The following is a 21,782-nucleotide window of genomic DNA, read 5'->3' on the forward strand; positions in this document are numbered from 1 at the left end:
GCTGAGGACATCAGTGTGAAAGCACCGTTACACCACTGTCTAGTAGGACGATCGTCTTAAATATGCAGATTATGGGAGTTTGTATAACTAATAATATTTCATAAAAATGTAATTTAATTCTAACACCTCTACTGATTTAATATTGTATGTTCTATATTTAATAACATAAATTTAGAAGAGTTCCTAAAACTTAAAACTAGCTTGTAAGCTGGCCACTAAAAGGAATTAAATCAATGGAGATACTACAATTAAATGAAGTGTAGTATGAGATTTACAATTGTATAGCAGTAATTTCTGTTTCCATGGTAATATCGAGATTGAATAAATAGTAAAACTCCTATACAATATACTTTAAATAAATTTACCACTGTCCAAAGCTTTAGTTTTAATGCATGGAAGTTTCCGAAAACAGCTTAAGCATTTTGAGTCTATTTGTTTCATCTGGCATTTGATATGTCATGTACTGAAGTATGATTGCGTCTTTTATTCCATGGATGTATTGATTAAGTTTCAACCTTCTACTTTAAGGCTCATGCTGACATCAGTGCTAAGTGGTCTGAGCATGGATCACTGATGCACGAACTGGCCGTGGTTCTCGTGGCCCAAGCGTGACAGCTTAATATATTTCTATGAGGTTGACACACTCGGATCAGGAGAACCGCAGTCACTCCGTGCATTGCAGTACGAGGTTGGACCGAAATCCCTGGAAGTCTGCATGAGTCCTTAGGTTGAATTAATATAGCACTTTGTATTGTTTTTCCACAGTGTTTATTTTAGAATTTTCTAAATTAATTTATCCTAGTCTACAGGTATTTAACCCCTTAATTGGTATGCTTTCCTGATTTTTGTGCTCTGTATATCTTTCAAACAGTCTGAGTTTTCCCTGAGTGGACACTGATCTGCCTGTATGGTAGGATTAGGTGCTTGATATCATATGTAATAAAGCATGGTGGCCCTTCTTTCTGATTGATGTACGCATACCTACGCTGCATTCCATATGACCTGCTCTCAGGGATTAGGCTGATAATACTCAGAACCTGGGTATTTGTTGGTTCTATCTTTTGTGCCTCTTTTGTATTTACAGGGAATGACATCACTGCATAAGTTTTCACTATTTTGGATTGTATCTATCTTTCTTATTAAATGTATTTGTTGCAAATTATCCAATTTTTGTCCTCTATTGGTTCCCTATGAGTTTATTACACCATATTAAATATTTAGGGTTCCACTCGTTATATAGCAGTATACATTGTTTTTCCACAGCATTTTCTAAATTAAGTTACACTTTAAAAAATTATTTCAAAATTTAGTTTTTAATAGCATCTGTTAGGTAAAAACACTGTGGTCAAATTTTAATTTAACTTCTAGGAGATTACTGAATTTCAACTACAAAATGCTTTGGATATTATGGTTTTCTTGCATTTGCCCAAAGGCTTCTTTATACTACCTTAAATACATCAGGAATATAAGTATAATCTAAGTGAAAAGAACCAAATATGTCTATAAAAAAAATAAATTCTAAAAAATATTTCACATGTCAATAAATGACAATGATATTTATTATTATGCAGGATGCAGTCAGACCTATCTATGTTGGCCTTGTAAACTGGGGTCTCTTATGATCCAGTAACCGTGGAAGAGTACAAAAAAATCCCATAGGTAGAAAAATACCAAGAAAAACAAGGGAGGTTGGAACCTGAGCTGACCGCAATCCCCTAACTATCAGACCACACTGGAAGTAGCCGTGAAACGTTCCTAAACACCTAGACGCCACATCACAGCCGGAGAAACTAGCTACACCCTCTTACATAGAAATGAGAAAATCTATCTTGCCTTAGATAAGTCCCCAAAGGAATAGCCAGCCCCCGACATATAGAGATTACGGTGATGTAAGAAAACACGATACACAGATAGGAAAAATAGATTTAGCAAAGCCTAGGCCCGACTACCTAGATACAAAGGAAAGAAAAGGAAACTAATTGCGGTCAGTACAAAAACCCTGCAGAAAAATACCAATCTCCTGATAGTAAAAATAGCCCTGGAGGTCAAATGACCTTACCCCCACTATATCAGGTACTCTTGTAAATAATGGAAGAAACAAAATACCAAAAAGAACACAAAAAATACAAAAGTGTAAATAATAAAGTTTCACAGGGAGAATTTCCCTTTTCTTTCAGATGAGCTAGCAAAGGGGGAAACCCCATGCCCACCAAACTAAAAAAGCAAATCTTTACCTGCAGGAAAACAGACTACAAACAAAACAAAGAAAAACAAACACCCTAAGGTGTAAATCAGGAGCAAAGCAAAAGCTTGCAAACTTATCTACAGAGGTCTTGCTCAAGAAAACAGGGAAGCACAGAACTCCAAGCCAGGTTCAGAGACTGAGGAAAATTTAACTATCACCAGCGCCAACAAGGCAAAAAGTGCTCTCCTATATACACCAGGTTTGTCTGCAATAGGACATCCTTCATTCCCAATTAACTCTGACACTTGTCTGAGTCACAGACTCAGACTCACCTTTACTACCATTCCTGGCCACCAGAGGTAGCTCCAAACCAGCACCCACACAGATGACTTTCACAACAGTACCCCCCTTGAGAAGGGGTCACCGAAGCCTCACCAGAACCACCGGGTTTGTCAGAATGGACATGATGGAAGGCACGAACCAATCTGTCAGCGTCAATGTCAGAAGCAAAGACCCAAGAATTGTCCTCTTGACCATAACCCTTCCACTTAACTTTGTCTATTAAAATGGGAATCCAAAATTTTCTCTATCTCATACTTCAAATCCCCTTATACCAACACAGGATCTGGAGGGACAGTCGTGGGAACTACTGGCTCCACATGTTTCTTCAACAAAGACTTATGAAAAACATTGGAAATTTTAAACGACTCAGAAAGAGCCAAACGAAAAGATACAGGATTAATAATCTCCGAAATCTTATTGGGCCCAAAAAATCTAGGCTTAAATTTCGGCTAAGAAACTCTCATATGAACATTCCTGGAGGGCAACCAAACCATGTCCCTCACTTTAAACCAGGGACCAACAGTCCTACGCCGGTTGGCAAACCTTTGGACATTCTCCTGGGACTGAAACAATTTGTCCACTACTTGAGCCCAGATCTGCTGCATTCTCTCCACCACAGAATCAACTCCCGGACAGGCCGAAGCCTCAACCTGCCCTGAAGAGAACCTAAGATGAAATCCAAAATTGCAAAAAAAAAAGGCAACATCAAAGTAGCAGAGCTCGCCCTATTATTGAGAGCATACTCTGCCAAGGGCAGAAAAGAAACCCAGTCATCCTGATCCGCAGATACAACACATCTCAAATAGGTTTCCAAGGTCTGATTAGCTCTCTTATTCTGGCCATTGGTCTGAGGATGGAAAGCAGAAGAAATAGACAGTTCAATTCCTAATCTAGAACAAAATGCTCTCCAAAATCTGGACACAAACTGAACTTCTCTGTCTGACATGGTATTTTCAGGAATACCACGTAAATGAACCACCTGTTGAAAAAACGAGAACACCAACTCTGAAGAAGATGGCAACTTTGGTAATGGTACCAAATGGACCATCTTAAGCCCGCTTTACACGCTGCAATATATCTTTCAATGTGTCGGCGGGGTCACATCATAAGTGACGCACATCCGGCATCGTAAGGTACATTGCAGTGTGTAAAAGCTACGTGCGATTGCGATTGAACGGTAAAACGTTCATCGCATGCACGTCATTCATTCCTCATGAATTGAACATCAGATTGCTCATCGTACCCGGGGTAGCACACATCACAGTGTGTGACACCCTGGGAACGATGAACAGATCTTACCTGCGTCCTGCGGCTCCCGACCGGTAATGCGGAAGGAAGGAGGTGGGCGGGATGTTTACATCCCGCTCAGCTCAGCCCCTCCGCTTCTATTGGCCAGATGCCGCGTGACGTCGATGTGACACCGAACGTCCCTCCCACTCCAGGAAGTGGACGTTCGCCGCCCACAGCATGTCGTATGGACAAGTAAGTACGTGTGACGGGGTTAATCGTTTGTGCAGCACGTTCAACAAATTGAACGTGCCACACATACGATGGGGACATTGCAAAGCGCATACGATATTGTATGCGAAATTGCAACGTGTAAAGCAGGCTTTAGAGAATCTACCACAAATAACCCAAATAACCATCATCCTTTGAGACACAGGAAGATCCCAAATAAAATCCATAGCAATATGAGCAAGGTCTCTTAGGCACAGGTAATGTCAACAACAACCCACTAGAATGTGAACAACAAGGCTTGGATCTGGAACAAATCCCACAAGATTGCACAAAACTCCTGACATCCCAAGACAAAGAAGGCCACCAAAAAGACCTACTCACAAGATCCCTATTACCAAAAATCCCAGGATGACTAGCCAATACGGAACAATGAATCTCGGACATAACTCTAGTCCTTCATTGATCAGGAACATACTGTTTCCCCACAGGACATCTCTTAGGTTTGTCCCCCTGAAATCTCTCAAGTGCTAACCTTAAATCGGGCAAAATAACAAAGATGACCACACCTTCATTCAGGATGTTAGATGGCTCCGCAACATGAGAGAATCAGAAAAGAAACTCCTAGAGAGAGCATCGGCTTTAATATTCTTGGTGCCTTGAAGAAAAGAGACCACAAAATTGAAACGTGTAAAAAAGAGAGCCCGCCCACCTAGCCTGCCTAGGATTCAATCTCTTGGTAGATTCAAGATAGGTCAGATTCTTATGATCAGTGAGAGCCACAATTTGATGTCTCTTCCCCTCAAGCCAGTGTCTCCATTTCACAAAGGCCCACTTCGTTGTCAATAATTCTCGATTACCCACATCATAATTTTGTTCTGATGGAGAAAACATCCGAGAGAAGAGGGCACAAGGCTTAAGCTTGGAAGTACTAGGGTCTCTTTGAGACAAAACTGCACCTGCTCCAATCTCTAAGGCATCTATCTCCACTTGAAACAGAAGAGAAACATCAGGTTGCTGCAGGACTGCGGCAGAAGTGAACCACCTTTTAAGCTCCTGGAATGCCATAATTGCTTCTGAAGTCCAATGTTCAACATCAGCTCCCTTTTTGGTCAAATCAGTCAAAGGCTTAACATTGATGGGGGTTCGCATCTGTGATATTCAGTCAACTACTTCTAACAGCTGTGGCTGGAGCTGAGCTACACCCATGGCTGTTAACCTGTTAAATACCACTGTCAATCTGTGACAGCGGCATTTACAGCTGCTCTACACGCTCATCGAAGCTCTCAATGAAAAAAAATGAAGACTCCACAATTACGTTTTTTTTCGGCTACTGTGACAATTAAAAAATTTTAATAATAGGTCATAAATCAGATGCTATCTACCCCAAAATGAAATCAATAAAAACATCAGCTTTTGGCACACAAAAAAAGTCCTCTCACATCTCCAGATCCCAAAAATTGAAAACATTTCAATAAAGTGTTTCAATAAATCATCACAACCGAAATGTTATTTTTTACAAATTTCTGATTTTTATTTTTTTTTGGGCACTTAGGTACAACAAAACTATGCATGTTTGGTATATCCATAATTGTACTTTGCCTATGGTAATATGGTAAAATGAATGCTGTAAATAAAAAAAAGCAAAACAGAATTGCATTTTTTTACTATTTTACCAAGTTAGATTTTTTTTCCCGCTAGCTAGTACATCATATGATAAAATGGATGATGTACTTCAAAAGTACAACTCCACCTTCAAGAAACTCACCCTCACAAGTCTATGTTGGTGGAAAAACAAAAAAGGTATGGCTCTTGGAATAATGGGGATAAACAAATTAAAGCGAACAAAGGAAAAGCGTCCAGTCCTTAAGAGGTCAAAAGAAAATATGATTTTCTGGAAAACTTCTTGAAGTAATAGGAGTCCAAAATGTAAAATGTTTCTTATATAGCAATAAATAAATATAATTTAAAAAAGTATTAAATAATGACAAATTTAGAGATAATAATAGCACTGGCTCTTTAAGTAAGCGAAACTATTTTGACAGCTGTATAGCCCGCCACTTTCTAGCTGGAGGATACCACTGTGTAGGTGGAGATTTGGTGATGTGCAGAATAGCAACACAGAGAAGTTCTGTGCTGCTGTTTTTCGATTATCTCTTACTGCATGTTGAGTCTAATTTAAAAAAGACTATGTAAAATCGATTCCTATGTATTTTGGAGCAGCAGGAAGAGGAATAGGTTAGAAATTGGAACTGGAACATATCCTTTCCATGCCATTAACTTTCTACAAGCTGCTATGTCTCTTCTTGCAAATTAACCATTTACCATAATAATAATAATAATAATATTTATTCACTTACAAGCGCCAATAATTCCATAGCGCTTTACATACATCAGAAACAAGAAGCTATAGTCTACTTCTAAAGATAAATCTTTTAGGGCTCACTCACAGGAACATTTACAAATCACATGTCTCATTAGCCCCTTATATTACCCCAATTGCCACTAAAAAGGGCAATCGGCGTGAGCTGAGTAAGCCATGGAATTGACAATTCTGGGGTGGCTGCAGGCTGCAATTTTTAGGCTGGGGAGGGCCCAATAACCATGGGCCTCCCCAACTTGAGAATACCAGCCCACAGCTGTCTACTTTAATTTGCTTGGGAATCAAAAATGGGGGGATGTTTTTTCCATTAATTATTTAAATAATAAAAAAATCAATTCATGGGGTCCCTTGTATTTTGATATAAAGTCAAGATATCGTGCACAGCTGGGGTCTGAAGGCTGAAGTTGTCTGCTTTATCTGCACTGGATATCGAAATATGGGAGATCCTGCACCATGTTTACCAATTATTTATTTATTTTTACACTACATTCTGGGGATCCAAACAGCTAGTCTGAGGGCAACCAATCACAGATGCTGACAAAGAGGATGAGCGGGGGAAGCAGGATTGGAAGCAATCACAGACACTATTACAGAGGATGGGAGGTGGGATATGTTCATATTCATGAACTTTCATGATCGTACAAGGATGCAGTGTGACATTCGCGGGGAAACTCTATAAGTATAATTTCCCTGCTCCAGCTATTTTTCCCATGCTGTTCCCATTCAGTCTCAGAGCTTTTCCATCCATTGAAGCATTTTTACAGCCCTCTCAGACCTACTTCTAAGTTCCTCCAAAATCTGTTTTGAGATTCCCATAAACTTGCATTAGGTCCATTATTTGGTACAAATACATGAATAATAGAAATTATTTGGCACGATGAGTCTGAACACAAATACAGTGGAACCTTGGTTAACGAGAACAATCCGTTCTGGGAGTATGCTTGTTAACCAAGTTACTTGTTCAGCAAAGCAAGATTTCCCATACAAAATCATTGCAATGCAGACAATTCGTTCCACAACTTGTTAAATGTCCCCTATCCTGGTCCCCTATTGTGTCATGCCACACATGCACAAACACACACAAACATGTACAAAAACACACAAACTCACACAAACAAACACACAAGCATGCATGCACACGAACATATTATGCTCACCTTACCTTCTGTTCCATCGCCGGTCTCCTGGGACTTGCTGTTCTACGGTACGGGCTGTGTATCGGGTTACCATAACGACGAGGGAGGAACTTCCACTGCCAGAGCGCTGATGTCAAAGGCAGGATTTGCCAGCGCGCTGCCTTTGAGTAGCGGTGACAGAGGAAGTTCCTTCTTCGTTGCTATGGTTGCCGATGCACAGCCTGGAGGGGAGCGGCGAACTACAGGACCCAGGAGACCGGCGATGGAACTAAAGGTACACATATTATGCTCACCTTAACCTTCCGTTCCATCGCCAGCCTCCTGGGTCTTGTAGTTCGTCGAGAGGACGTTGCGATGTACAGGCGGACTACAAGAACCATGAGGCCGGCGGTGGAACAGAAGGTAAGGTGAGCATAATACTGTATGTGTGTGCATGCGTGTGTGTTTGTGTGTGTTTGTGCGTGCTTGTGTGTGTTTGTGTGGAGTGCAAGTAAGGGTCAGAGTGTGGTGGATGTATGGAACCAGAAGTGTGTGCGGTGAGTATTTTGCTCGTACAGCAAAGCTTTCTCGTAAACTGAGTTACAAATTTACAGAAAGCTTTGCTTGTAAAGCGGAATTCTCGTTAAGTGGGTTACTCGTTAAGCAAGGTTCCACTGTATTTTACTTTTTGCCCATGTCTACCAGTAACAGTATTATAACAACAGGACACCAAATGGGCCAGTGACTTATTCTTACATTTTAGGACAGAGTTTTAACCTTTAGTTAGTCTTGTGGCGTCTGGTATTAAAGGTAAATACACATCTGTTTCAGTTGCTTCCTAGTTCTAGCGTCCCTCCCTCCTCCATGCTTTAAGAGACTACATGTGCCACAACTAGATCGCTGTGACTAACAGAGTAAATATGGTGGTGTGACTAACTGAAAGTTAATCTACATACATAAATTTGGGAACTATAGAAATGGAACATTGATTAACAATGTACATTCCACATGTGAAAAAGTAAGAAAGTAAGTCATCTATAAGATAGGATTAGTTTATTTGGAAAATAAATGCAGAATTACCATTATGCCATTGTGTATAAAGCCCCTTCTGTATCGCGCAGGTTTTAGATGAGGATATTCTTCAGTGCTTGTCACTCTGATGCCCCAAACCTTCTTCCATGCTTCATATAGTTGCACATGTACTGGATAGACACCTGAGTGATGTGGAGCCACTGCATAACCCATGTTTGTTGGAATACCATGGTCCTAAAATAAAAGGAACACTCATTTAGATTTCTACATTTCTAAATGCATAACAATCCTTGTCACTTTAAAAGTGGTGGAAGCCACTACTGTCTCCAAAAGGTACAGCAATAAAAATGGTAGAACATAACTGTTAATGTGCTGAAGATTTTAAGAAAATATATAAAGTTGATTGATTAATTCTGATATTTGCCATTCAGGGTCAAATTGACTCAATAAGAATATTTACTGCCATCTCAATCACATACATTTTTAACCTTTCAATGACGTTTTGAACTTACACTGTGGAAAAAAGGATTTGAAACAGTACCAATTTTGCAAGTTTTCCCACAAACAAAGAATGGAGAGGTGTGAAATTTTTATCATAGGTACATTACAACTGTGACAAACAGAATTTTATTTTTCCAGAAAATCAAATTGCATGATTGTTACATAATTAATTTGCATTTTATTGCATGAAATAAGTATTTGATACAATAGAAAAACAAAACTTAATATTTGGTACACAAACCTTTGTTTGCAATTACAGAGGTAAGACATTTCCTGTAGTTCTTGGCCAAGTTTGCACACACTGCTTAAGCTTAAGCTCCCTCCAAAGATTTTCTATTGGGTTAAGGTCTGAAGAATGACAGCTGCAGGCTTGTATGTTGAGGCTGGGGGGGGCATATCCATGGTGCCTCCCATCCTTATAATACCAACCCCCACCTGTCTGTTTTACTGTGGCTGGATATCAAAAATGAGGGGACCCTACCTCTATTTTGATATCCAGTCACTGTAAAGATTTCAGGTGGAGGCTGCAGCCTGCCGCTGTTTATTTACCTGCGCTGGCTATCAAAATATGGTGGCAGTCTATGTAATTTTTTTAATTATTTATTTTTTTTCTTTTTATGTTACCATGCATCAAACTGACTGCAACCAATGACAGACGTGGACTCAGCGTGGGGGACATGTATAACTGTCTGTAAACAATCACAGACACTGGCACAGAGGGTGGGTAGGGACACCAGTGAGTTTCATGAACCTTAATCAGTGACCCCAGAAGTGAGTCTAACTGCAGCGTGATCCTCTAGAAAAAACTGTGAAACACAGTATGTATAAGTATCCTGCTCTTACTACCATTTAACTTCCATTTGTCTTTGCTGATGACACCAAACTATGTAGGATATTAAAAACTGACCTTGATAGTATAATATTACAAAAAGATCTGGATAAGATGTCAGAATGGGCAGATACTTGGCAAATGAGATTTAATGTTGATAAATGTAAAGTAATGCACCTAGGACGGAGTAATCCTATAACTACATATACATTAAATGGAAGTAAACTCGGGACTACAGAACAGGAGAAGGACTTGGGTATTCTCATAACAAATAAGCTGAGCAGCAGCACTCAATGTCAAGCAGCAGCTGCAAAAGCAAACAAGATTCTAGGGTGTATAAAAAGAGAGATTAGATCCCGTGATACCAACGTATTGTTACCCTTCTATAAATCACTTGTAAGGCCACATCTGGAATATGGGATCCAGTTTTGGGCTCCACATTTTAAAAAGGACATTCAAAAGTTAGAGTCAGTTCAAAGGCAGGCAACTAGACTATTACAAGGAATGGAAGGCCCTCCCATATGATGACAGGTTGAAAAAGTTAGATATGTTTAGCTTAGAAAAAAGACGTCTCAGAGGAGATCTCATTTATGTGTATAAATACATGTGTGGTCAATATAAAGGACTGGCACATGACTTATTTCTTCCAAAGACAATACTAAGGATCAGGGGGCATTCACTGCTAGTGGAAGAAAAGCGATTCCGACAGCTAAATAGGAAAGGGTTCTTTACAGTTAGAGCAGTCAGAATGTGGAATGCCCTACCACAAGAGGTAGTAATAGCAGATACAATAACAGCTTTCAAAAAAGGGCTGGATGATTTCCTCAGTACACACAACATTGTTGGTTATAAATGACTTTGTGACCAAATGTAGAACTGGTGGAAGAAGGTTGAACTAGATGGACCTAGGTCTTTTTTCAACCTTAGTAACTATGTAACTATGTCTCGTCATTTTTTTTTTTTACAGCGATTTGCTTGGCCAATGACAGCAATGCCAATTGGCATGGCTGCGATGGCTCCAGAAATGCCTTCAGCCTATAAGCTTTCTGATTGGCTGCTCTGCAATTTTTAACAAGCTATATTCAGATGACAAACCTGAGTAGGAACCGGACGTACAGTCAGAGGTCTGTATTCGGTGTTCAGCACCGAACACAAGGTGTTTGGTATGGACCCTGAACTTGACAGTTTGAGTTCGCTCATTCTTAATCATGAAATTGCTCATGATTTGCAGAATTATCTTGGGCCTCATCAGAGCCAGAAGTCGAAGCTTAGCATGATGAGGCCCATGTCCGATTGCCCATGAAGAACATTTCCAATTTTTTTTGCAGACTAAGCAGGAAGTGTAAAATCATGAAAATATCTCTGATATTGATCCAAATGTCAAATCAAAAGTCTATGTTTCCGTAAAAAATTCAGACAGCTCTTGAATGCCCTTTGATTACTATCCATTTTTCACAGACTCTTAGGAAAAGGTGAAGAACTGTTTTTTCTTTCACAAATGAGAAAAACTGAAAAAAATTAGACCATGTTCTTATGAGAAATGCGTGACACACTAATAAGAAATCTCTGTAAACTCTAATGTAAGTCATTAATGAAACTTGGTTCATATTTCAAATCTGAATGAGGCGTAAGAATTTTTGGTTTGCTTTTTACTTCTTATACAGTTAGGTCCAGAAATATTTGGACAGTGACACAATTTTCGCGAGTTGGGCTCTGCATGCCCCCACATTGGATTTGAAATGAAACCTCTACAACAGAATTCAAGTGCAGATTGTAACGTTTAATTTGAAGGTTTGAACAAAAATATCTGATAGAAATTGTAGGAATTGTACACATTTCTTTACAAACACTCCACATTTAAGGAGGTCAAAAGTAATTGGACAAATAAACCAAACCCAAACAAAATATTTTTATTTTCAATATTTTGTTGCGAATCCTTTGGAGGCAATCACTGCCTTAAGTCTGGAACCCATGGACATCACCAAACGCTGGGTTTCCTCCTTCTTAATGCTTTGCCAGGCCTTTATAGCCGCAGCCTTCAGGTCTTGCTTGTTTGTGGGTCTTTCCGTCTTAAGTCTGGATTTGAGCAAGTGAAATGCATGCTCCATTGGGTTAAGATCTGGTGATTGACTTGGCCATTGCAGAATGTTCCACTTTTTTGCACTCATGAACTCCTGGGTAGCTTTGGCTATATGCTTGGGGTCATTGTCCATCTGTACTATGAAGCGCCGTCCGATCAACTTTGCGGCATTTGGCTGAATCTGGGCTGAAAGTATATCCCTGTACACTTCAGAATTCATCCGGCTACTCTTGTCTGCTGTTATGTCATCAATAAACACAAGTGACCCAGTGCCATTGAAAGCCATGCGTGCCCATGCCATCACGTTGCCTCCACCATGTTTTACAGAGGATGTGGTGTGCCGTGGATCATGTGCCATTCCCTTTCTTCTCCAAACTTTTTTCTTCCCATCATTCTGGTACAGGTTGATCTTTGTCTCATCTGTCCATAGAATACTTTTCCAGAACTGAGCTGGCTTCATGAGGTGTTTTTCAGCAAATTTAACTCTGGCCTGTCTATTTTTGGAATTGATGAATGGTTTGCATCTAGATGTGAACTCTTTGTATTTACTTTCATGGAGTCTTCTCTTTACTGTTGACTTAGAGACAGATACACCTACTTCACTGAGAGTGTTCTGGACTTCAGTTGATGTTGTGAACGGGTTCTTCTTCACCAAAGAAAGTATGCGGCGATCATCCACCACTGTTGTCATCCGTGGACGCCCAGGCCTTTTTGAGTTCCCAAGCTCACCAGTCAATTCCTTTTTTCTCAGAATGTACCCGACTGTTGATTTTGCTACTCCAAGCATGTCTGCTATCTCTCTGATGGATTTTTTCTTTTTTTTCAGCCTCAGGATGTTCTGCTTCACCTCAATTGAGAGTTCCTTAGACCGCATGTTGTCTGGTCACAGCAACAGCTTCCAAATGCAAAACCACACACCTGTAATCAACCCCAGACCTTTTAACTACTTCATTGATTACAGGTTAATGAGGGAGACACCTTCAGAGTTAATTGCAGCCCTTAGAGTCCCTTGTCCAATTACTTTTGGTCCCTTGAAAAAGAGGAGACTATGCATTACAGAGCTATGATTCCTAAACCCTTTCTCCGATTTGGATGTGAAAACTCTCATATTGCAGCTGGGAGTGTGCACTTTCAGCCCATATTATATATATAATTGTATTTCTGAACATGTTTTTGTAAACAGCTAAAATAACAAAACTTGTGTCACTGTCCAAATATTTCTGGCCCTGACTGTATGTGTATAATATTCATATATTTTATCCCCCAAAAATAAATAGAAACATCCTACTTTTATCCATGTTGTGGATCTAACTTCCCAATGCAAGTCAAAGGCTACATGAAAAAAATGGATCGCACACAGATGTTATCCGTGTGCTGTCTATATTTTATTGTTGATTTGGTACAAAAAGATAAGATATTTTTTCTTCATGCACAAAAAATAGATACAAAAAGGATTGTAAAATCTGTCAAATGGTAATGAGTCTGTTGAAAAAACAAGGATTATTTCATGTGTGAGAAAAAAACTGACACTGATGAAAGTTGTCTTAATCGTAGGTTGCTCACACAAGCGTAGATTCTCTCAAGATAGAGAATTGGATCAATAATGCTGATAACACTCAGATCAAACTGATCCGAGTCTGACCAAAGTGTCAGCTTAATATGATTCGATTCTCTCAATGAGCACACTGCAGGAAAAGATGGAGAACAAAGTTTCATCTTCTCCATTCTGTGATTCCATGGAAATTAGACTGGACTCAAATGTTCCATGCACCCATAGACTTTAATGGGTGAATGCCATGTGATTTATGTTGTCAATCCCAGCATGCTGCAATTTTTTTCTCATGAAAAATTGCGAGGTTGCCCCTGCTCTGATAAAGTGGGCAGAGCTGGGGCAGGACTAAGGCGTGGCAACCCTCACTTATCAAATTCCTGATGAGAAGTAGAGTTACTTGCAAAATAATTATTCCTCCAGTCATGCTACTTTTCAGACCCTCCTGCATCATTAAAAGGCAAGCATCTCTTAACTAGAGATGAGCGAACCGGTCCCGGTTCGGCTCGAGGTCGGTTCGCCGAACGGAGGTCCCGTTCGAGTTCGGCTCGTCGAACGTTCGACGAACCGAACTCGAACTGCATAGGAAACAATGGCAGGCAATCACAAACACATAAAAACACCTAGAAACACCCTCAAAGGTGTCCAAAAGGTGACAAACAACTCACAACACAACACAAACACATGGGAAAGTGACAAGGACATATACTCATGCGAAAACAAAACAGCTGGACAAGGTAAAAGAGGAGGACACACAGATATATGAGTATATGCAAGGAAACATCGATTCCATTATTGTGCAACTTGAGCCCTGCTCATTTTAGGCTTCCAATCTGGATAAATTGCCTGAGCTTGCCACGTACGCCTTGGGGATCTTGTCGTGTCCTGCAGCCAGCGTTCTCTCGGAACCTGTCTTCAGTGCTGCTGGGGGTCTGCTGGCAGATAAGCACACGCGTCTGTCCACTGACAATGTGGACATGGCTCTCAGAGGACTTTTCTTCCCCTGGGTCAGCCAGGGGAGGTGAAAGGCACGCGTATTTTTGAGAGTGCTTCATGCAAAGCATCTTTTTCATCTTGAAAATGGGGGTCAACTGATGCCAGTCAAGTGGGGTGTGTGTGGCCCAATTAGTGGAAACGAGGGAGACTGTGGTTGGAGTCCCCTCGCTGTGTTTCTAAAAGAACCAAGATGAACAAGTCATGGCTCTCAGAGGACTTTTCTTCCCCTGGGTCAGCCAGCGGACGGCAAAGGCACGTGTATTTTTGAGAGTGCTTCATGCAAAGCATCTTTTTCATCTTGAAAATGGGGGTCAACTGATGCCAGTCAAGTGGGGTGTGTGTGGCCCAATTAGTGGAAACGAGGGAGACTGTGGTTGGAGTCCCCTCGCTATGTTTTACATGAGTTTCGAAGGGCATGACATGCCTAAGAGGTTGAGTTTCATCATCTGCAACTTGTTGGCAACAGAAAGGCTGCCTTTACACCCTTTTGAGACCGAGGATTTTCGAGACCTTATGCCCATTGCAGTGCCCCAAGAGCCGATGGCCAGTCGTCACTCCTTCTCCAAGAAACGCGTGCCCGCGCTACCACAGTAGGTCCCACACAACCTCACCGATTCCTTGAGAAACTCTGTGTGTGACAGGGTGCATTTCAACACAGATACTTGGACCAGTAAGCATGGACAGGGGAGTTACATGTTGCTGACTGGGCACTGGGTAACTATGGTGAGAGATGGAGAAGGGTTTGCTGTACAAGTCTTGCCGTCCCCACGACTTGTGTGTCAATCCTTCCTCTGTATGTACAAGTTCCTCCACTGCTTCTGCCTCCTCAACCTCGTGTGGGTCCTCCACCTCGTCCCAAACCCTGTGTGGTCAGGCCACCCTTCCTTGTAACTGCGCCCAAGGAATCCCACACACCTCCTTACTATGCTGGCAGCAGAGCTTAAGGCCATCATGCGGTCAAATGTTTACTTTGAAATGTAGGGGAAATGTGAGACACCGCTGAGGAATTGTGGACGGTTAGCTCTGGAGAGTGAGACCGAGTTTCATCAATGGTTGTCTACAGTCAACCAGCAGTCAGGGAAGGTCGGGTGCGACAATGATGCAAACCAGTCTGCGACCCTTCTTCAGGGCAATGTGACACACGTGCCTTGTATGGCTCACGTGTTGAACCTGGTTGTCCAGCAATTTTTAAAACACTATCCCTGCCTACATGGCCTTCTGCAGAGGGCACGGTGTAACGCCTGCCTGGATCGACACACTCAGATGGGCTGTAAAGGATAGGCTAGAGGCAAGCCACTCACCAAGCTGGACACCCAGAACCCTGAAACCCTTTAACCCCTATACAGTGATTTGGAATTACACAGGGCCCACGTTGATCAATACCTGTGGAAGGCTGCAGTTCCAGAGAATAGTAGTCATGCAGGTTCAAAAACATTAATTGAGGAAGAGGAACAGAATGGGATGGCCAGGACTTAATCAGAAAACAAGCAGAGGTGAAATGCGGATCGGCCAACGAGGTACATAAACAGCAAGCAGGAAACGTAGTCAGGTAACAAGCACACAAACTCATAAAACTGAACTGGGGGTAACAGTAACAAGAGGTTCATAGCTTTGTCTGGCAGTGGTCTGCAGACAGGAGGGGCCTAAAAAAGGGTGTGGTGTCTTCCCATTGGGACCAGAGTACAAATTGATTGAGTGGACTACGTTGGTGACTTAAAAGCCGTGTGCGGCAATGATGCAAACCTGTCTGCGGCCCTTCGTCAGGGCAATGTGACACACGGGCCTTGTATGGCTCACGTGTTGAATCTGATTCTCCAGCAATTTTTAAAATCCTATCCCGGCCTACATGGCCTTGTGCAGCGGGCACGCTGCTATGTGGTCACTTTCATCCTTCGCACCCAGCAGCTCAACAACTTTCATCGCTCCGGAAGTCTTAGGGTCTGGCAGTTAAACGCTGGAAATGCGATGTTCCGACACGCAGGAATTGGAATCTGCACATGTTGCAGCGTGTGTGGCAGCACCGCAGAGCCCTGCTGAAATACAGTATGATGTATACCCTGGGCTAACTTGATCCAGAGGTGGTGCAGATCACGCTGCTGGAGTGGTGTCAGATCAAGGACCTATGCACCCTTCTACACAGTTTCCAAATGTCAACGAAGATGTTTAGCACTGGCAATGCCATTCTCAGCGTGACAATTCTGGCCACCTACATGATGGAGCACACTGTAAGCATTATTCGGAGTCAGGTATTGGTCCAAGAGGAAGGTGAGGAAGTACAGGAGGAGTCATATGCAGAAGGGATAATAAGATCTACAAGGTCCATACGGTAAGCGGCACCTAGGCAGCAGTTATGGTGGGGGATAGGGATTAACAAGGGCGCATAGTATCAGCAAAAATTGTTGAGGAAGGTGCAGGAGCCATGAAGAAATGGAGGACGAACTTGCGATGGGCATGGAAGACTCAGCAGATGAGTGAGAGCTTGCTCACATTTCGGTTGTGCGAGGTTGGGGGGAGAGGGCAGAGGAAGGAGGCACGATTCTCACCTCTCTGCCACCAACACACCAAGGACTTGGTCTTCCTGGATGCACAAGACACATGAGCGTCTTCTTGCTGCACTACCTACAACATGACCCTCGGATTGTACGAATTCGAAGTAATGCTAACTACTGGGTTGCCACACTGTTAGATCCCCGGTACAAGACAAAATTTGGCGAAATAATTCCTGCCATATAAAGGGACGCACGTGTACAGGAGTATCTTCAGAAGGTGTTACGCAATCTTCGATCTGCTTTTCCACTAAACACCAGTGCTGCACAGAGTGAATCTCAACGGTTTGTCATGGATAGGAGGAAATGGTTTTTTACTTGTCCACATCTGAGGGACCGAGGGGTGGTTGTTGTGCTGAGATGCCATTGAGTACGGTGTCCCTGCAGAGTTGCACTTTTGGTCATATACAAAATGAGTTGAAAAAGGACAGATGCGGGTGAAAAGGGGAACAGGTGTGTTGAAAAGGGGAAAAAAGTTTTGGTCCGTGGGTTTGGTGGTTAAGCAAAAGTAACATTTGATGAAGAAACACCATCTGTTACGGTGGGACTGGCAGATTTGGATAAGGTGGTATATACTATGTTACAGCTATATAACGAAAATTAATAAGAAAAGAAAGAGAAAGGTATATATCCCCATCAGCAGTCAGTGTCCACCGTGCTCCCAGATGGAAAAGGAGAGGTTGGCAACTGGAAGGTTCGGTGGAGGATACAGAGCTGTGTGGCTATGAAACTAATAGTAGCCTGAACCAAGCTAGACACCACTCGGATCTTGAGACTGGGAGCCCTGTTAGCGTCACAGGGTCCACACGCCCACCCAGCCCAGGAACTCCCTGTTAACATCACAGGGGCCATTCAGTACGCTGACCGTGTGCATTGGGGCCACACCTGTGAACAGCAGGCGCATCAGCAGCAGCAGGCCTGTTAATGCCACTGGCCTGCACAAGCAGAACTTGTAGGACAGGAGCTGGTCTTAACCGTTCTGCGTTACCAACTGTGGTGGCGGCCTGCATCAACGAACTATCCCTGCCTACCTCTGGCCTAAAGCCACAATGGGTTCAACACATGGAGGTGTGCTCTTTCGGAGCATAATAGAAGACTGCGCACCTCCTTGTTGTCTCCAGCACCTTCTATAACCTGGGTCCGCCCCAAACCAGGGTGGACCACAATGCACCTCCTGGAGACAAAAGCAGAGTGACACGTCATGAGTGGCATAACTAGCGTCCTATTTGGAATCGCAACTTCAATGATGACCTCATGGCTGTCATGACCCAAACACCTCACCAGTCATCGTCTGACCATCAATAATGAGGTGACAAGTCATAGGGGCGGGCCTCTGCAAGCTATTTGGGAGTGGCCTGGCCACATCGTCAGGACACCTGATGCCCTGTGGTCTAAATGGGCCCCCCACATCACGGGCAGGGCCAAAGAGTTCATTACCGGACCTAGTTTCTGATGCAGTAAGTGCCTGACCATAGTCAGTTGCATGAAATACAGTCTCTGAAAAAAGACTATCAGCTTTAGCATGGTGTCTATGCACAACACAGGACTTAGACCCGTCACGGAGTGCAAGTACCTGTGCAAAGAGGCTTTTCGCACTAAGTGTGGGAGCATGCACTGTAGCCCGAAATGAAGACTTAGCCTCAGGAATGGCACAGTCAGGCTGAGCATACTCACTAGGCGAAACACTGGAGTTAGGCTGCGGCTGGGGTAATTCGTCACACGCATGCGCACTAGCTGCCTCTCCACACTTACATGTGGAGGAGAAAGCAGCCAGCTGGACAACCCGAGGCACAGGCCTAAAAGGCGGCTGATGCCTGGGCGCAACTAAAACCGCAGCAGGCTGCTTGCGTTTAAGGCGTCACCGTTTTGTAACAACAAATAACATCCAAAAGAACAGGTGTACTTCTTCCCATGGATAATCTGATATGATCCCTTTTTTCATGGACACGACCATCGCTAACAAATGTAGATGAGGCCAAATCAGCAGCTGCTTCAATGGATCTGAATTGCTCCATAAAGTGGCCTCTCCTCCACCCCAATTTCAAGATCCCAAATACTCCATTCCTCTGTGGTGTCAATCCAATCGCACTTGCTTCCTAACAGCTCTCAAGTTTCCACCAGCCCTGCTGAGTATGGGGTGACAGAGATGGTTGAGTTTGCATAGCTGTTCAGTCGCACTATAGCCTGGGAATCAGAGGTCTGCTCCAAAGCTCCAATGAGTACAGACAAGGAAGTTATTATTATTTTTATCATTATTGATTTATAGAGCACCATTGATTCCATGGTGCTGTACATGAGAAGGGGGTTACATACAGAATACATATACAAGTAACTATAGACAGACTGGTACAGAGGGAAGAGGGCCCTGCCCTTGCGGGATTACATTCTAAAGGATTTTTGGGAGGAGACAGTAGGAGTTGTTTAGGTTGAGCGTCAAGTACGTATGGTGGTGGTGTCATTGAAGGTTATAGTCATTTCTGAACAGATGAGTTTTCAGATTCAGTTTGAAGCTTGCGTGTGTAGTAGATAATCTAACGTGTTGAGGTAGCGAGTTCCATGAGACAGGGGAAATGATCTGCGCAGATAGCCTGAAGCTTTGTGACTGGGATCCAGGCCCCGATGAAGAAGGTGCTGAGCCTAATCTACACCCTCATTTCCAAATAGTAAATCCTCCTGGTGGAGACAATGGGGAACATGATGAGGAGCACAGATACCTGATTGGAAGGACAACTTTACTATTCGGTCAGGGCAGGAAGAGGTTGTCTCGGAGGACTCAGGACGAGGGGAATGAAGACACACAGGGTTATTGATGAGGTTGGAGACAACACTTACTGTCAAACCAAAGTCAGCCAGTCGATGAGGTCAGCAGAGGAGGTGGAGGAGGATGCTACTGACGACGAGGTTACGTTGCGTCTTCCTGGCCAGAGACAAAGTACTGGAAGCACGTCAACAACTGAATCCTGGACCACAACTTTGACTCTGAGCAGATGTCGTGTTGGCTATGCAGGTCGCATGGGCTGTAAGCCTTTCCTAGCCTGTGAATTTTTGGACATCGCAAAGGATCACCCAAGTCATGGAATCTGTAAGATTTGTCAACAATCTGTAAGTAGAAGGCAAAAACTCACACTTTTGAGTACTTCCTCCATGAAGTATCACATGGATATGAATTGACAGCGTGAAGGTGTATTGCTCAGCTTTAGGAACTGTCAACGCAATATGCTTATTTGCCATTCATTGCATGCATTGTTGCAGACTACACACAAGGGGCTGCTGTTTTTTTGGATCTGCCTTTGGTCACTATAGCAATAGAAAATTGCTCTTCGGGGGTGGACTTGGAGATGCTGTCTATGAACAGAATGAAAAGCTAAAGGTGTGTGTTACAGCAAGGAGCCACCGCGGAAACACTTTGTTCAATTGTGAGGGGAGTTGTGTTGTACTTTGATGATGAGCACTGTAACGTCAGTGAGCAGCATCCTGTGCCACAGACCAACATTCTTACAGTGCTGTCTATACTGTTTACCGTGAGAGGAGCGTAAAGTCTGTATTTCTGGCAACTGGACATCACAGTACCCGGGTACGGTAGGCTGTGCCCAGACAATAATGCGGGCACAAAACACTTTGTTTTATTAGCAAAACACATATCTGTTCTGGGTAGGCCGACTATATAGACAATAAGACTTGCTGCCTCTGCACTGTCAAATTGTCACGTACAGTTTAAATCATAGAGGAACAGCAACCCATGTTTGCATTGACTGTTGCTTTTCAAGATTTCCATGACTGTGTTGCAGAGCTGTGTGGTTTGCATTCACACTGTTATCATCTGCAATATCTGTGAGGCTTCAGCTAACAAGGGTATTCAGGGGGGGTCATGTGTTTTGTCTATGTTTAGGTAGATAACTTGGAAGCTCTTGTGATGCGCCACTGGTAAGTCGTGTTCACACACACACACACACACACACATGCACAAACACACAATTACTGCTACACAGAGGGATTAGCAGGTAGTAGGCAACAGAATAGATTGTTCAATTATTTTAATTGTATGCATGGTTCTTATTGTTTGTTTTGGTAAAGTTAAACAATCATTTATCAACCCAACTGGCTAGAGTCCTTTTCCTTTTGCCTGGTTTTGCTGCATACTGGGGAGCCCACCCTGTACACGACTTAAAATGAAGCATAAGTCGCAATGTGAATTTCACTGTGCTACAATGCGGACTAGCGTGCCTGTTCAACCACCGCCTGCCCCATCAAGTGCATCTGCGTACTCTTCATCCTCTGTGACTGTGGGGACAGCAGTCACACATGGTTTTTCACACTGAACTTCCACTCCTTAACCCGCAACAGGGAGTGTGATTGGCAGGTCATCACTTGTTTTGGAAGTGGAAACAGAAGGTATTGTTGAGCTGTCAGACATCGAGAGAACCATCATTGGATGCAGGCTACATTATATCCACGCCTGCACCTTCGTCACAGATTGCCTGGACTACCTGCAGTTAATAATTGCATTCCAGAAATGGAAAGGAGTGTAGAATGCACATGTGTTGTACCTTGCTTGGCAGCAAAGGAACACTAACTTAGTATTCCAGACAATTTTAGGAAGGCAGAAAAAGAGTCAGCTCTTTGTGCAAATTAAATAGCGTGGCAAAAGTGGACAGATGGGTACAGTGGCCGTGTTCTGTGGGTACCAGGACAGTAAAAGAAGCTTCACTTTCTATCCCTCATAATGATCAAATGCAGCAAGGAATTCCCTGAGTTTGCTATAAAATTAG

General features: G+C 42.8%; 1 protein-coding gene across 2 annotated transcripts in view; it reads right to left on the reverse strand.

Moving 5' to 3' along the window:
- Window positions 1–21,782, reverse strand: part of LOC142311544 (bifunctional heparan sulfate N-deacetylase/N-sulfotransferase 4-like) — a 682,360-nt gene that overhangs the window by 361,268 nt on the left and 299,310 nt on the right. For both annotated transcript variants that reach the window (XR_012754278.1, XM_075350062.1), the window contains exon 5: window positions 8,561–8,746. Coding sequence is in view for 1 of the 2 variants with exons in the window: in XM_075350062.1 (XP_075206177.1) it covers window positions 8,561–8,746 (186 nt within the window). In the remaining variant the exon portion in view is untranslated. The remainder of the gene's footprint in view (window positions 1–8,560; window positions 8,747–21,782) is intronic.

This window comes from Anomaloglossus baeobatrachus, chromosome 1 (assembly GCF_048569485.1).
Source record: "Anomaloglossus baeobatrachus isolate aAnoBae1 chromosome 1, aAnoBae1.hap1, whole genome shotgun sequence".
NCBI lineage: Eukaryota > Metazoa > Chordata > Amphibia > Anura > Aromobatidae > Anomaloglossus > Anomaloglossus baeobatrachus.